The sequence below is a fragment of the Rhamphochromis longiceps genome, linkage group LG14 (genome assembly GCF_057381845.1).
Source record: "Rhamphochromis longiceps isolate RC_006_pf linkage group LG14, R_longiceps_female_GT1.1, whole genome shotgun sequence".
NCBI lineage: Eukaryota > Metazoa > Chordata > Actinopteri > Cichliformes > Cichlidae > Rhamphochromis > Rhamphochromis longiceps.
In genome coordinates, this window is record NC_140570.1 from 42091383 (window position 1) to 42108508 (window position 17126).

Genomic DNA, 17126 nt, shown 5'->3' on the forward strand with positions numbered 1-17126 from the left:
GATCATCAGACATTAATCTAATCAGTTTTCAGCCTTCATTCGTATTGAAAAGTTGAAATCTTCCCTGCTAGACCCAAGTGCAGCGTTTAACACCGTCGGCCATAACATTTTATTACAGCTATTATTAAATGGAGAGTGCTCTTCACACACTGAGGTTAATTATGAAGCTCCACAGGCTTCTGTGCAAAGACCAGTTCTGTTTACATTATACGTGCTTTAGAAGGCATAGCATAGCACAGGTCAGCTCAGCAACATCTCGACTTTGGCTTGTTTTTTCTGGTTAACGTAATTTAGAATTAAAGTTTAGTGTTCTTAGCATTTAGGATGGCCGTGGCGAGTAACTCAAGTGCTGTAAACATTTCATCAAAAGTTATCTGAGTTGGAAGGGTGGCTGTTAATAAGCCATTCTTAAGGAAGGAGAACAGAGAAAAATAAGGCTGAGGTGTGCCAAATTACACAAGAAATTGACTGGAAAAAGAAATCAGCTGTAATATGTCTTATGGAGTAATGAATCCAAATTTGAAATATGCATGGAAGAGGTCCGAAGAGAGATACAACAGTGAATGTCTATAGCCGTCTTTAACACAGCGTGGATACTCTACCGTGCTTTGAGGCTGGATTTCAGCCAGTGTTGTTGGAGCTCTTATCCAAATTAATCAAATTATGAATGTAGAAAAGTTCCACCAGATTTTGATCGACCATGTAATACCAAGTAATGTCTGATTGGCAGCAACTTTCAGTACGACAATGATCGCAAACATACTGCCATTGTAGTCAAAGTATGCCTGGATGAAACAACGCATCAGTCATGGATTGATCTCTCCAGGGTTCGAACCTCAAGATAATCGAAGCAGTGTGGGATCATCTTGACAGAAAACAAAACAAAAGGCATCCAGCATCCAAAGAAGAGTCTCGGATGTCTTTCAAGAAGCCTGCAGAACTAAGAAATTACAAGAAAGCTTACCTATTAGAGTTTAAGCTGCGTTGAAGAATGAAAGGCAGCTTTAACTGAACAAAAGGGTAAAAAAATCCCACATTGACGGCTAACTCAAGAGACAAAAAGCATTAGAACTCAAGTCATTACCGTACTTAAGGATAAATAAGTTAATTAATTACATTAATGCATAAGCAGAAAATAACCTACAGTAACTGCTTTGCGATATGGAAGTGCAAAAGACAACTGAAAGGGAGGATAGTTTCTATTAAGGGACAGAGGAACGATAAGAAACGATAAGAAATCAAGGAGTGTGGTGTAGATAAGTGAGGAAATCCGATCATTACTACAAATTTAGTTGAAATTTAAATATTTTAACTATGGTGTGTGAGGTGGGCCCCTGGGTGCCTCCTGTGAGGGCTGTCTGTTTTCCACATTCTGCAACGGTAAAATACGACTTAGAGGCGGATATTTGTTTTACCAAATGGACAATTGCTGTTGACAAAACTCGCCTCATGGTTGACTCTGAGAAAAAAACTCTTTCCCACAGAGGGGAATAAACGTATTCGAATATGAGCTTTTTTCCACTAAGGCTTATTTTATGGGGAGATGTACGAAATTATTTACCGGGTTACAAGCAATGATAATATCGGCTGTTGACTCCTCATTTTCATTTTCTGTCTATTGAGAAAACCCAGTGTAAAAGTAGCTAAAAGTAATGAAGAAAAAAACTTTGGTCTGACAAGGAGCAGGCTGCGCAAAACCTACCTTATAGATGTTTTAATAATAATAATATTGTTTTGGGGGGCGCGTTATAGGTTATAAGCATTGAGAAAAAACTGATATCTGATATCTCACTCCTCCTTGACCCGCGGTGTGTGTGTGTGTGTGTGTGTGTGTGTGTGTGTGTGTGTGTGTGTGTGTGTGTGTGTGTGTGTGTGTGTGTGTGAAACAAGATCGCCTGTCACGGCAATTATGGTTTGTTTTTTCAGTCCCTTGTAAAAGGGATTCTCAAAAGGAAAAGTAGTATTCAAAGAAAAGTATTCACTAAGGGATATTTATTCATTTTTACACATACGGGGTAGGCAGCCTGTAGGTTACAAGCGGATAGAAAGTTCTTCTTTTCATCACAAGCTATGGTGTAGCCTAAAAATGCAATTTGTTGCTAGGCAGATCATCTTAAAGGTTTTTTTTACTGCGTCTGTATTATAGGAAAATAAAATACTATTGAAATCTCTACAGGAAGTCACTCTTTATTCCCATTAAGAAATACAGAGAAAATCGTCATAATATTGAAACAGAATTCAGACTATGAGTTTGCGGAAAACTAGCTGCCGCTCTGTCTCTCTATACAGCACAAAATCAGCTGCTGCATCACCGCTGTGCTTCAGGAACCAAACCCCTCCCCTCATGTTTATGGAACATGACGCATCAGGTCTGAAAATGACTAGACAATTCCGGAGTATTTCCGGAAGTGTCATAAGGTCCGGATCGAGGCCTTCCTTAGTAAATATGCTGTATTTGAATATGGCATATTCAAAGCCTTCTTCTTTGGGAGAGCAGATCTCATCGGACACAGGAGAGCTGCTGGGCTGCAGAATGAAATCCATCTTGTGTGTCTGAGGCTTAGAAATTGTGAACTCCTCCTCTCTGCTTTTATTCTCCTCCCTCTAAAAACTTTTTTCTTTTTTTTTCCCAACAACAGATGGCGCGCTTCCGGAGGTTTACCCCCCCTCCCTTCTCAGGATGCAATTCGACACGCTTAGCGACAGATGGCGCGCTTCCGGGGTTCGCCCCCCCTTCTCCGGATGTCGGGGGGTTCCCGCCCCCCCCTTCTCCGGATGCAATTCGTCACGGTCATTACTCGCTTCCGGGGGGGAGGGGCGAGGTCAAAAGGTCATGATTAGGGCCATCAATCACTTCGGATTAAATTTTGTCATAAACCGTATGGGAGTATCTCTCTACTTATTCATGATAACAACAATGACAATAATAGAGCTTTGGGTATCAGTGTTAAAAGAGTGCTACAAAGTGCAAAGAAACCATGGAAAGAGAAGACAAAGGATAGCTGAAGCTGCATAAAAGGAAGAGCCAAGCTATTTCACGCCTGAGAAGTTTTAAAATGAGACACTTGAGGCTGTGGGATCAGGTTGAACGGATTTTATTTAAAAAAAAACATCACAAGCACACATAAAACACACACCAAAACAGGACCCCTCTTGGAGAACTTGTCGTAAAAGTAAATTTTTAGTAACCATAAAAAATGAAGGTTTTGTACTAATTCAAAAAAGCTGAGCGCTTGGTGGTGAACTGAATCAAAGGCTAAATACTGTCAAGAAATTAGCATGCAATGAGGGACCTTATTAACCCCGCTAAGACAACTGCCACATCCTGTTGATGTCTTTTTGTGGATCTCATTTTCGAGCTCAGTGCATAACTTAAGGTATACCGTGCAGTTCTCTCACTGCCCCCTGCAGAGCTCAACTCGGCTGAATCAAACAGAATTAGTGATAAAACTGGGACGACACAAGGAACTTTCTATTTGACTGAAGTGGATGAAAAAAGTGGTGCTCTTAAAAGATGTTATAAACTTTGTTTCTGCACAAAGTAAAGTCAACTAAATGTGTGAGTGTGTGTGTGTTTGCACTTTTTTCAGGTCAGAACCAGTTCTAGCTAGAATAAAAGAAAACCACAAGAGGATTATCTTGCCGTCAATCGACAACATCAAGCACGATACCTTTGAGGTGGAGCGCTATGAGAACTCTGGCCATGGCTACAACTGGGAACTGTGGTGCATGTACATTAATCCACCCAAAGAGTGGTGGGAGGAGGGAGACATGTCTGCACCAATAAGGTATGCCAGCTTCTCCCATTTAAACGTGAACACAGATCTCACACTTCTGAGATGTATTTTTTTCCACTTCTTTAAGATTTTCAATAAAACTGCCACCAAGTTCTTTTTTTAGTTTTGGGGAAGATTAGGGGAAAACAAGAAAAAAAGCTCCTGATGGGAAACCAGACTTCATTAAAGCAATAAAAAAATTACAGCCTAAATTAGAGAGTGGTGAAAATAGGATTTTAATTATCTGATTATCACCCATATATTTGTGTTAAATTGGATTTCCTTCCATTCTTTAATTAAAAATAAGAATAAATTGCATGAGTATGCACAAAAATGTTTAGATTTACCCTCCACATAATAGGCTGAAATATAAAGTGTGAAACTTTGCATAGTGGAGATTTGGGTTGTAGAAAAGTACTCCAAAATAAACATCAGATAAAGCCACAAAAAAACACATTCTGGTGTTTGCAAACGCTCAGTGTCACATGATAGTGTGTTTTCCTGGCTGCAGGACGCCTGCCATGATTGGATGCTCCTTTGTGGCCAATCGGGACTACTTTGGAGAACTCGGTCTACTCGACTCAGGCATGGACGTCTACGGAGGGGAGAACATCGAACTAGGCATCAGGGTTTGTGTGTCACCCAGTTTCCTCTTGTTCCTGCTCCCTCTTTACCCCTGTAGGTTTTAAGTGGAGCAGTGGCCACCGTAGCGTGGCACCACTGATGAGGCCCCATTAAGAGTCCTGGAGGACCAGTCCTGTGTGAGCAGCTCACAGCAGGGCAATGGAGATAAATAGGTCACGTAGAGCAGAGCAGGAAGGTTGGAGTTTGTTTCTGTACATTTTGAGAGATTGGAGAGTCTTTTGTTTTTCTGCAAGGTTATTAGATTTTTCCTGAAAAAATAACGTCAAACATTTTCACAACCCGAGTGTGTTGGCTTTTATCCAGCAAGCTAAACAATCAAATATTTTTAGAAAGACAAAAACGGTTGCCTTGTCTTTGAGTTGACTTGGTCATAACTTGAATCTGAAATGGAAAGTTCTTATATCTTGTCATCAAAAATATCAAGATTCCCCCCAAAATTAAGTCTAGATAAGTAAACGTGTACAGATGCAATAAAACAGCTAAAATTCAGCTTCAACGCACCTATAAATATATTACAACTGCTGGAGATGAAGTATTAGCAAAGACATGAATCTAGCCCACAATGTCACATCTCAAGAACCACATTTCTTTCTGTTCCTCTTTTACTACAAAGCAGTGGGACACATATCCAGAGTTGCCCTGCGACAACAACATTTCTACATTTCACTACAACCCTTACAAGAGGATTGTTTGGATGTGTCCAGGGAGAAGGCCCTCATTCAGAGAAACTCTTTCATAACAAGCACTTGAATCAATGACTGTTTGGGTTTTAACAGGATTCTTGGGATAATGAATGTTAAGCGGTAGATATCAGCACCTCTATGGGGCAATTTTGCATGGTTGTTGTCCAACATCTTTTACATGAAATCATAGTACTGCTTATTTATCTTAGAGTGTGGCAGAGAGCAGTAAAATGTTTTTTTTTGGCATACCCTCTGTTGGTTAGCACCCGTGTCCTTGGGTAACAGAAACACATAGGTTATCTTTAAAACCTATGTGCCCATTTTCTGTTTGTAGTGCTCCTTATCTGTGGATGGAACATGTTTCATATTGTTCCCAGTGTGAAGAAAGACTGACGGACCTACTTTTTATCCAGTAGGAATGTTTGTCAGGAGTGAAATAGGTTGCATCTGTGCAATTGTTTGGCGACCTGTCAGTTTGAAGTTTCTGTTACGCTCACATCACTTTGACGTGGGTTCAGATAGCTTGGATATCCATGTCTTCATTATGTTCACAGCAGAAGGCTCGTGGGTTGGACACACTCAGCAGATACTTTATTAGATACACCTTGTCAGTATTAGGTTGGACACTCTTTTGCCTTCAGAGCTGTTTTAATTCTTCATGGCATAGATTCAACAAAGTACTGGAAACATTCCTCAAAGATTGATCGTGGCATGATGGCCTCATGCAGTTGATGCAGATTTGTCAGCTGTGCATTCACGATGGGAATCTCGTGATCTATCTGATTGAGATCCCCTGACTGTGGAGACTTTCCTGTTAGCTCACAAGAGTAGCACCTGATATGGTCCTCTGCTGCTCTAGCCCAAATTCTTCAAGGTTCACGGTTCAAAGTAATGCAAAAGTGGTTTTTAAGAAGAAGTTATCTGTTTTACTGTTGCCTTCTTGTCAGCTCAAAGCAGTCTCTGGTCGGGTCTGGTATCAACAAGATATTTTCACCCAGAGAACTGTCTCTCATTGGATATTTCCTCTTTTTTGGACCATCCCTTGGGATAACCCTAGAGATGGTAATACAGAAATATCCTAGTAGATCAGGAGTTTCCAAAATACTCAGACCAGTCCTTCTGTCAACAACAACCATGCCTAACGTGTCTTAAATCTTCTTTCTTTTCCATTTTGATGCTCAGTTCTTCTGTGAGTACCCTGCCGAGATCCACTTTCTGGGTAAATTATTCATTATGAGAGCAGTTAATCTCCTTTTGAAGCTTGTGGATGTGCACAACAATTCTACCTAACAGTGAGAGGTCAATTCAGGGTCCAGTGGTTTGATCTCACTCACAGTCCTGCATGAATGAATTCACAGCACCATGTCCTGTTCTCATCTGTTCTTCAAGGGGTTTTCCTCTGAAGCCTCTGTGTTTGTTTAAGGGCTGTGTTTTTCTGTGGCTGGGATAGTTCCTAATTGGTCAGTTGCTGGCTTTGCACATTTGTTCTCCAAACCTGCAGAGGATACCTCAGTCTTGACCTGCTGATTTTGATGGCTATCATTGTGAATGAAGTAAGGATTACAGCTAGGTCATTGGATTCCACCACTGATCAACTTAGAGATTGTAGCTACATGATGCCCTTATTTGGGCATGTCCATTTTTCCTGAGGTTGTGTAGAAGCTTTTGGAAAAAGGGATGAGTACCACTGGCTGTTTCCAGAGAGGATCCTGGGAGGAAGTTATCTTGTTCAGCTTCCTATTTCTTCAATAGCAAGTCTGCTAGGTCAAAAAGCTCTTTTTTAAAGTTTTGCATTAAGAGCTGTTTCAGTAGCTCTAGATGCACCATAACATTGTTCTAGCCATTCTGATATCATTTTCAGCTCAGCTGCTGGGTGGTTTGTATGAGGAGATAATTGATTCAACCTTCATGCTCTGAGGTTTCTTTTCTAAACCACTTCACAAGCAGGTGAAGCTCTTCTGCTGCAGTTAATTCTTAAACCTTTAGCACCAAAAATGAATGATGTCCAGTAGTTCTCCACTTTATCATTATACTTTCTTTGACCTCTGTTAATGAGAAGCAACAAAAGGAACGAATCTTGGTCAGGAAGAAGAAATACTCTTGTACACATTTAAGGCTATTCATCATCTCTCTCCTCCATATCTCTCTGATCTGGTTCAGATCACTGCCCCATCTCGATGTCTTAGATCTTCTTCTTCCCTTTCTCTCTCCGTCCCTTCCCCCCGTCTTGCCACCATGGGGAGCAGGGCTTTCAGCTGCTCTGCTCCACGACTCTGGAATTCCCTACCTCCTGATTTAAGAAATATCTCTTCCATCTCTCTCTTTAAGTCCCAACTCAAAACTCACTTGTTGTCTTATGCTTTTATGATTGTGTAAACTGCTTGCTTTTATGCTTCTTTTTTTATTCTGTTGTTGTGTAGCTCTTGGGGCTATGCTAGCATTCATGTCTTATTGTTCTGGCCCGCTGTCCTACATCAAAGCTGGGAAATAGCATGGTGAACTGTAGAAGATGTTTTGGCCACATCTTCAAGCATGACTTGTGCTTCTGACCGTCTCTTCTTGTTGATCTTTAATGACATGCCTGGAATCATCATGGTGTATTCGCTGACTGGGAGAGTGCTCTGGATGATACGTTGTCACAGCAAACAATATAAGTAAAAAAACATGCATTTATGTATGTATACTCACAGTTGGAGCTTAAAAGTTAACCCAGTGCTGAAGTGCCGAAAACCTCAGCTCCTCTTGATGCCCCTTAAGGTTGGCTAGAAAAAAATGAATAAAAGCAACAATTAGATATTTTTTATATAACAGAAAACAAGAAGAAAAACCGAGAAGGACTTCTAAATGTACAGATTTAGCTTTCATTAGTTCCAGCACAAAGAAAACACGTCCTTCCAGGTGCTCTATGCTCCAGCTGTTAGCTGTAATTGACTTTATAAATCAGGACATCGCGGCGACTGTGCATCTGCCTATTTATATTTCCTGCTGCCCAGCAGCCAGCAGTATATTATTGTGAGCTTTAATTCATACTCCTACTACCCACAGGTGTGGCTGTGTGGAGGCAGTATGGAGGTGCTGCCTTGCTCCAGAGTGGCTCATATTGCACGAATGAAGAAACCTTACCACAGTAACATAGCTTTCCACACACGCCTTAATGCCCTGCGTGTGGCAGAGGTCTGGATGGATGAGTACAAGTCCAATGTCTACCTGGCCTGGAACATCCCCATGGAGGTGAGAACGGCATTTTTCTGCACCAAGACCTCTCTTAGAGAGGATGCTGTCAGTCATGCTTGTCTGTTTGTGACTATCAGATGTCCATGTTCAGAGCCAAACAGTTTTTCTTTTGGTTCCACAATTTATGTAGAGACTTTAGGCATAATAACTTCCTTTGCTCTTGCAGAACCACGGTATTGATTACGGAGACATATCACAGAGGGTTGCACTGAGGAAGAGTCTGCAATGTAAGAGCTTTCACTGGTACCTAGACAACGTTTACCCAGAGATGAGGAGGTACAACGATACGCTGTTCTACGGTGAGGTGAGCCATGAAGGACAAAGACACAGGAAAAAGTAAGTTTGTAGATGTAAGATCTGATGTACAAATTAAACCACTGAAATTAAATAAATGATACTTACACAAAGTCCTAAGAAACTTGTATCTCCTCCACAGACCAAAATATAACAAGAAAGCAGGGACTCAGACAGCATGTACATCCACATCTTCTCAGCTGTTAATAGAAAATAAATGAGATTTAGAACTTTGTCTGATCCACACTGACACATCCTTGTTTTTAGCCTTTATACATTTTTAATCGGTAATTATTTTGGGGAATATTCATATTTTATGAATTAAGTCTGACTCTTTTTTTTTGTGTATTTAAGGTCCGCAATTCTAAAGCAAGCCACCTGTGTATGGATCAGGGTGTGAAGGAGAACCACACAGCCACCCTGCACCCATGCCATGGGTGGGGTCCTCAGGTACAACACTCTTCCTCACCACCATACTAAAGAGTATACTCCATCTTTTTCCAGTTGCTTTGCTTTCTCATGAAAACATACAGTGAGCTTCTCCGGTGATGTGATTTGCAGCTGTGTCTCAATCACAGGCTCAGCTGAAATCCTCCAAGGAGCGAGTTCTGCTGTCAGAATAAAATTGTGTCTTGCACTTTTTGTGTTGAAGCCCTGAGTCAGCCAGTGTCAGCTCTTCATCCCTTCAGCCCTAAGGGCCTCTCTTTTTAGCTCACAGTGGTAAACAGGTGCTTTAGGCAGAAAGTCAAGGCTTCAGTGGTAAAATGCTAAAGGAGCTAAAATTTCAATTCAATTCTGGAAAAATGAGTGCCGCTGATAGGTTTGTAGCTTGAACCCATCCGCTGGAACGTTAAAGGCAATATAATTACACTGCAAAGCAAGACACGAAGTAGGCAAGCTTCATGTTACTCGTGCACGGGAGAGAACCGGACAATCGCCGTTCCTTCGCTTGGCCCCAGTTGCTCTCGTCCGTCCTCCCGTACCACTGTCCTTTTATTGAGGTTACATGAATATGCATAAGTTCGTTAACATATGACGTCTACATACACACAAAGAGTAATAAATTCAAATTCAAATTTTATTTGTCACATACACAGTCATACACAGTACGATATGTAGTGAAATGCTTGGACAACTGCTCGTGACCTAAAGAAAACAAAAAAGGAAAGGCTATGAATAAGGTAGGAAATAAATATGAAAAATTAAAAAGGGGTAAATTTAACTAGGAAGGAATAAAATATAAATTAAGGTTAAAAATGAAATAACTGTACAACACAAATTAGAATGAAGGGTAAATTTAACTGGGAAGAATAAGATAAAATATATAAATTAAAGTTGAAAATAAAATAACTGTACAACAAAATACACCAATACACAGTATAGAACTATATAAGAATGTATGAAGAAATCTAAATATAAATAAATATATACACAATAACAGCAGCTGTACAAGTATTAACCGGAAATGAAGAATATAGTGACCAGTGTTGTGCAAAAACAAAGTCCAGAAAGTCCAGTGTGTGTGTAAGAACTGTATGTGTGGGTCAGTACTGTGTGGTGGTGTGATTGAGAGACCGTATCGCCTGCGGGAAGAAGCTCCTCCTCAGTCTCTCTGTGTTGGTCTTCAGGGAGCGGAATCGCTTTCCTGACCTCAACAGAGAGAACAGTCTGTTGTTGGGATGGCTGAGGTCCTTCACGATCTTCCTGGCCTTGGTCCAGCACCGCCTGCTGTAGATTGAGTGCAGGTCAGGGAGCTCGGAGCGGATGGTGCGCTCAGCTGACCGCACAACCCTCTGTAGAGCTCGTCTGTCCTGCATGGTGCTGTTCCCGAACCAGGTTAAGATGTTTCCCGCCAGGATGCTCTCTATGGTGCACGAGTAAAAGTTCCTGAGCACTTTGGAGGGCAGTTGGAAGTCTCTCAAGCGTCTGAGGTGGTAGAGACGCTGACGGGCCTTTTTCACCACGGTGTTGATGTGACAGGACCATGACAGTTCCTGCGTGATGTGAACTCCGAGGTATTTGAAGCTGTCCACTCTCTCCACTGGGCACTCGTTGATGACGGGGGTCTGGTAGTTCCTCTCCTGCTTAGTGCTGAAGTCCACTATCAGCTCCTTTGTCTTACTGACGTTTAGAAGGAGGTTGTTCCTCTGGCACCAGTTCTCCAGATTCCTAATCTCCTTCAGGTAGGCCGTCTCGTTGTTATCAGAGATCAGGCCCACCACGACGGTGTCGTCAGCAAACTTGATGATGGTGGTGGAGCTGGTAGTGGCCACACAGTCATATGTGTACAAAGAGTACAGCAGGGGGCTCAGAACACACCCCTGGGGGGCTCCAGTGCTGAGAGTGGTGGAGGCTGAGACATGTCCGCCCATCCTTACTGCGTGCGTGTGTGTGTGTGTGTGTGTGTGTGTGTGTGTGTGTGTGTGTGTGTGTGTGTGTGTGTGTGTGTGTGTGTGTGGACTGCTGATCAAAGGGTCAAACATCCTTGGTCAGGAAGAGGGTAGCCTCCCCCTCACCCTAGATGGTTCATCCTAGATAACACGGTGAGGAAGTCCTGCAGTTCATCTAAACAAAGACTAGACTAGAACAGACGCAACTACGTTAATCCTACCATAAAACAATAAAACACGGTATGACCTCTCATGCTCCCAAAGTGCTGTCTAATACACACACAGTTTGCAGACTATCAAGGATCAAAACCTCTACCAATCTACAATTAATTACAAAACTCTAAGCATATATAAGTAAATATTTCTAAGCATAAATGACAATCAACAATACAAATCGAACAGCCGCATCACACTTTCTTCACAAGACATGCTTCAGTTGCATTTTTTAAAGTTATCCTTTTGATGGAACAAAAAGTCTTCAGTTTTTATTAGACCACCAGTTTTTCACACTTGCACTTCCACGGAGATAAAAGCGACCCCATGGTGTCTTAGCGTGGGTTCTCTCCAGGTAGTCCGGCTTCCTCCCACAGTCCGATGACATGCACGTTAGGTTAAATGGTGACTGGCTGTAGGTGTGTATGCAAAACAGATAAAGCACATAAGTGCATAAAATAAAGTGCGATATGAATATCTGTGAAAAGATGAATGTAACTTGTAGTGGTCAAAGATACTAGAAAAACATTTTAATAAATACTCTGTTCTTAAGAAGAAGCAGTGACATCTAGGGACCACAAGTGGGATTTTTTAAGATTTTGAGTCCAAACGCTGTTAAATCACCTAACTTTTGTATGATGTACTGCAAACAGGATGCAGTTACTCTGCAAAAAGACCCAAACTGGGCTGACTGGGTGGTTGATGGAAAGCTTTATCTTTATATCTTTTGCAAGGCATTGCAACCACTATTCATGCTTTGTTAGGAACAGAATGCGATATAAACAATTTCCCAATCAGTCTTTATCGTCAGCACACTCAAAGCCTCAGAGCTAGATGCAACCAAAGGAACTGTTTTATCTGCACTGCTAAAGTGGAAATTACTATTAATCTGAACGAAAAAGCTGAAGTGAAAGACACAAAGGTTAGAAAACAGAGCGGGAAGAATCTGACTCACTTCTGCTTTTTCTTTCTGTCAAGTTGAGAAAACTGCAGAATTTGGTGTATATAAAATGTTAGGGCTATATGTGGGTTAGAACTCTGCTGAAACAACACTGTGATTAGCAGTGATGTACAGGAAAATCTTTGTGTTTAGCACTCAGTGAAGAACAAAGACATGTTTTGCCTCTCAGCAGTATTGGGAACAACACCATCCTCTTGTTCAAAGCAGCAAAAAAAAAACCCAACAGCTTGCATAATCAAGGAAAATTCCTGCCAGGTTACCTTCAACTTGTACATCATCACATACTTATTTCATCGTTAGCTAATAAAGAGAAGAGTATTCACTCAGCCAGTTCAGTAACTTTCCGTTTACTGTATGTGTGACGTATCTGTTTTCCTCTTAGTTAGGACGCTACACTAAAGAAGGTCAGCTGTTTCTGGGACCCCTAGGCAGCACTGGTGAGGACACTCGTTGTGTGGTGTACGATCAGATGAGCAACTTTCCTCAGCTCCTCAATTGTGAAAAGGTGACCAACGTGAAACAGAAGACATGGCATTTCTCTCAGGTCAGAAGTGTAAAGAAATCTCTTTTTCAATGATATAACTGAGTGTTTATAAGAGAAACTAAAATTTACTGGCATAGAGTTGAGAGGAAAAGTATCTATATGTCAGATTTTAAAAGGGACCTATTGAGCTCATGTCTGGGTCCATTCTTTTTTCTCTTGGACTCTAATATGAGAGTAGCTTTGCATGAATCTTCATTTCTCTCATACTCAGCATTGCTGCAGCCCCGTAGTTCATGCTTTATCTGACAGAACCGCCTTTATATTCCGAATACCTCCGTTGAAGCCACCTTTCTTTGTGTTAAAACCCTCACAAACAGAAGGTTTTAACACCGGGGCCAGTAGGACTTCACAGATAGATCTGTCTGTTTGTGATGACTATATTAGGATATCATCTCTGCTATTACTGAAATCAAAGCAGTCTGGTTAACGGGGATTATTTGCACATAAATTGAGACTTTGGCTATGATTAATATGAACAATAACTGTTGTAAAATTATATTTATGCTAGAAAATAAGGGGTCCTCTTAAGACAACTAAACCCAGACTGCTTAAAGGGTAACAAGCGACTCAATATACCTTTTACTTTGGCATTGATTCTCTTTTTCTTTTAATGTGAAAAACCTTTTGTAAGTCAATTTTCTGTTGGTCTTTTAGTTCTGTTTGGGTAACCTTTAAAAACTAAAGAGTTACAGCCTGTAGCACGGGAAGAGGAGAGCTTGAACAGTGATGCTGCAGACCTTCTGCCACATCGATTCTTTGTCACACAGCAGGACAAGCAGTGAAGAGTCCTGCAGACGTAGAAGTCTTAGGGAAATAGGGAGACCTTACTTATTTTATATAGATGTAAGGTAAAAAGTTAGTGCCATTTGTTTAAGAAAGAGGTTGCAACAGTTCACATAAGGCCCGGTCTGGTTACATACTGTTCTGTCACCATCACGCATTGTTCACAGACCATCTGTGAAATCTGTTAAAACCAAAGTATTGTATCTCCTTCTGCCTTGCAGAACGAATCGATCATAAATCGGGCTACTGGACGCTGTCTGGAGGTGGTGCCGGCTAATGTTTACTCCGGCCACCTGCTGGTCCTGCAGCCCTGCTCGGGGCAGAGGTGGACCATCAAGAACACTATGAAGCAGTGATCGCCTGGCCAGTTTCATTGGGACCAATTACAAAGGCTATTTCCAAGAGCTGTCACCTGACGTTACCTTGGCCAGTGGACAATCAATGATGCGGGGGCTCCTTAGCTTTTGAAATAAGACTCAAAAATAGATGGCTTTAAGGAGACGAGTGATGAGGTGGTTTGGAAACAATTGATGTTTTTTTGTTTTTGTTAGTTTTTTTTTAAAAACATGGACATTCAACGTGGTGAAAGTTTAGCATGAGGACCATTTCTCTATATGAATTTTACAAACTTTCAATGTGATGTTGCCATAATTCCTGTGTGCCACTTCTTTACAGTGTTTAAGTTTTAGTAGACATTTAATCGACCAAAAGCGTGTTCTTTCTTATGTGAAGGGGAAAAAAAGTTTCCATCTTCCATCAGTCTTTCTGCAATATTTCATTCATTTTGTGCCACGGACCGGCCCTAAATAACTAAAATGTGTTCATAACACACGGGAAAAGACACAGGGGAACTGAGGTAACGATAAAAACAATAAATATGAACGATAAAACGAAGAAAAAAACCCCCGGTAAACCATAAATTGCACACCTGAACCTCAACACTCGTGGCCCGGTACCAAACGACTCACGGACCGGTACCAGTGCATGGCTCGGGGGTTGGGGACCGCTGGTCTATGGTACTTAGAAATTAAGGAATGGCTACTCGTGACAGGAGAAAATTTTACACAGTTTAGCAAAAATGCCTGAAAAGTGATTCTTATGTTTTTCAGAAAATTCAAATCCTTGTAAATATTTATAATTTGAAGAAAAATATGCTAAAAATATTACTTGGTGTACTTTTTTTTTCAAATCACCCCAACAAGGACTCTGGGCTAAATCTCACTTCTATGTTTTATGGATTCTGACTTTTATTGCTATTTTTCCACCAAGCATTCTGTAGCATCAGATGCAATATATCTCGTAGCATGAAGTACTGTAAGCAGTTGGGTACAAAGTTTCTTTGCGCTAAGTTAATTTATTTGGTTAACTGCTGTGTGCCATAACTACTGAAAACCTAGTCAAACATAGGAAGCACTTTTTTGGACAAAGGGTTGGAACATGAACGAGAGAGGAGGATTGAATCAGGAATGCACAAAAGTACCAATAGTGGAAATGCAGGAGGCCTTAAAGGCTGAAATTATTAACGTACTGAGATGTATATGATGTCATATATTAAATTGCATAAGTGTGATCAGCTGGATTTTTGCTCCCAAGATTGTCTTCCAATAAACAACTGGTTTCCTGGGTTGTGCTTTGTTACTGTGTTTTAGGATACATCTGCAGTCTTTAAATTTGTCATACTTTAATTAGTATGCTTATTTTTTTCAGTTTAATTTTATTTTCAAGCTTGTTTGTAATTTTTTGCTGCTAAACTCATGCTTTATTTTGCTTTTCTGGACTATAAATAAGGTAGAGACAGCAAAGATGAGCTACCATGCTGGCCTGCTCTCCTTTTAACTGCTCCATCCATTTTCATGGTTGTGGTCAAAATATTTTCGGCATGCTGTGAGATTAGTCCTCAAAATCATCCCCCAAAATAGACTACTTCAAAAGAGATTTCACCCTCAGCTTCCAGCTGCATGGCATCTGCTGTAACTTACACCAACTCGACTTAAGAGTACTTTCATCACATTTTTTATAAAAGCGCTTCTACACAATATTACCCAGCCACAAATAAAGCAGCCAGGTGGCCGAACATTAAAGGGACTGTTCTATAAATGACAAGTTATGGGTTCAATCCTGAAGCAACCATATGTCCTGTAAATAGTGTCCTTGAATCAGACACTGACCTCCTACTGCTTACTCTCGCTAAACTGCTCTGGATGAAGCATCAGCTTAAATGCTTAAGATGTAAATAAAACAGGAGGAGACTGCTGGGAGCACAAGGGCCTGTTTCTAGCAGAGAGGGGGAGAGAGGAGTGAGGCGGCTCTGAGGGACAGAGCCTGCATGCTAACATAACACTGAATGCTGATCAGACTCTTAACGAAGAGACTGCTCATCGTTCTCTGGCGTGAAATAGGATTACCATATGTTGGTTAAAGTCCTGCTAAATGTAAGCCAGCAGTAAATGCTAACAAGGACAAACTGATCAAATAAACTCACTGCGTTACTTAGATAAGGTTGTATTTATGGGGATGGAAATTTGTATAATTTGTAGATTTTAGCATGTAAAAAAATGGAGCTATTTTTAAAGGATGACAAAAAATCTAGAAAATGAATGTAATTCATTGACATTATTGTATCATAGTTTGCATTGTTCTGACCAGCAGTGTCCTGCAGCTCCCTGTGAGCACTTAATGAAAGAGGTTATGGTTTAATGTCAGAGCAGAGAACTCACAGTTGTCAAATATGATTTTGCTCTAATATGCACCATGTGGCGCTGTATGTTTTCTGTGATTGGAGGGTAGTGTCACTGCAGCTGTCACCCCAGCCTGCTCTCTGCTCTGCCTCGGGAAAAAAGCAGCAGAGATACAGATGTAATTACTTGACAGAACAGCAACACTGTATGAAAATGTGACAATTTCATAAAACCCACTGCAGCAAGGGTAACAGATGATACAACACACAATACTGTGCACAACTCTTTAGGCACAGATGTTGGCAGCGAAGCATGGTGAAGCATCCCGCTGTTTTAGTTTTTGTTGTTTTGGGGGTTTTTTTGCAGAGAGCATGTCAAAACTAGAGACTAGAACTACAATTAGATCTTTTATCATGCAAAATAATCAGATCGCTTAAGTTCATTCTGTAGCGTGACAATGACCCCAAACAGAGCCAGAGTAATAGCTTCAGAACATGTACTGAATGTGCTTTATTAAAGGGTTTTTATCAGACTGTGATTTACGTTTACTTCACCTTATGTGTTCATTGTTGAGTAAAAGCTATTGATACCAATTATTTTTATACTATATCCTCACTTCACAGTGAGAATCAAAATCTGTTTCTTCTTTCTTTTGTACTAAACATGTTCTCACACTCTGGAGCCATTTTGGTAACATCTCCAGGCACTTATTTGTCCAATTATTTTTAAGCTATATCTATATTAACTTTAATTTCAGTGATCATAAAAGTTATATACTAGAATAAAAACAGTTTTAAAGTTTTAGAATAGAATAGGATAAACCTTTAATACTGCACAGATGAGAAATTTGGGTGTTACCCAGCTCTTATGGCAAGGGGAATATAAAATATAAAATTGAAAAATTTATAAATTATAAAATTTGCTG

At 40.6% G+C, this 17126-nt stretch overlaps 1 protein-coding gene across 2 annotated transcripts; it reads left to right on the top strand.

Annotated features, from left to right (window-relative positions):
- The first annotated feature begins 1815 nt into the window (after positions 1–1815).
- Positions 1816–15146, top strand: LOC146654866 (polypeptide N-acetylgalactosaminyltransferase 17-like). Of its 2 annotated transcripts, XR_014907252.1 has the most exons (7): positions 1816–3788; positions 4288–4405; positions 8150–8335; positions 8505–8674; positions 8987–9082; positions 12579–12740; positions 13745–15146. XR_014907252.1 is itself a non-coding variant. In XM_085380392.1 (5 exons), the coding sequence occupies exons 1-5, from the start codon at positions 3556–3558 to the stop codon at positions 9030–9032; spliced, it is 753 nt and encodes a 250-aa protein (XP_085236518.1). In that variant the 5' UTR covers positions 1816–3555; the 3' UTR covers positions 9033–9800. The 2 variants fall into 2 exon arrangements, 1 of the variants encoding a protein (XP_085236518.1); XM_085380392.1 differs by lacking the exons at positions 12579–12740; positions 13745–15146 and having other exon boundaries at positions 8987–9800.
- Positions 15147–17126: the final 1980 nt, after the last annotated feature.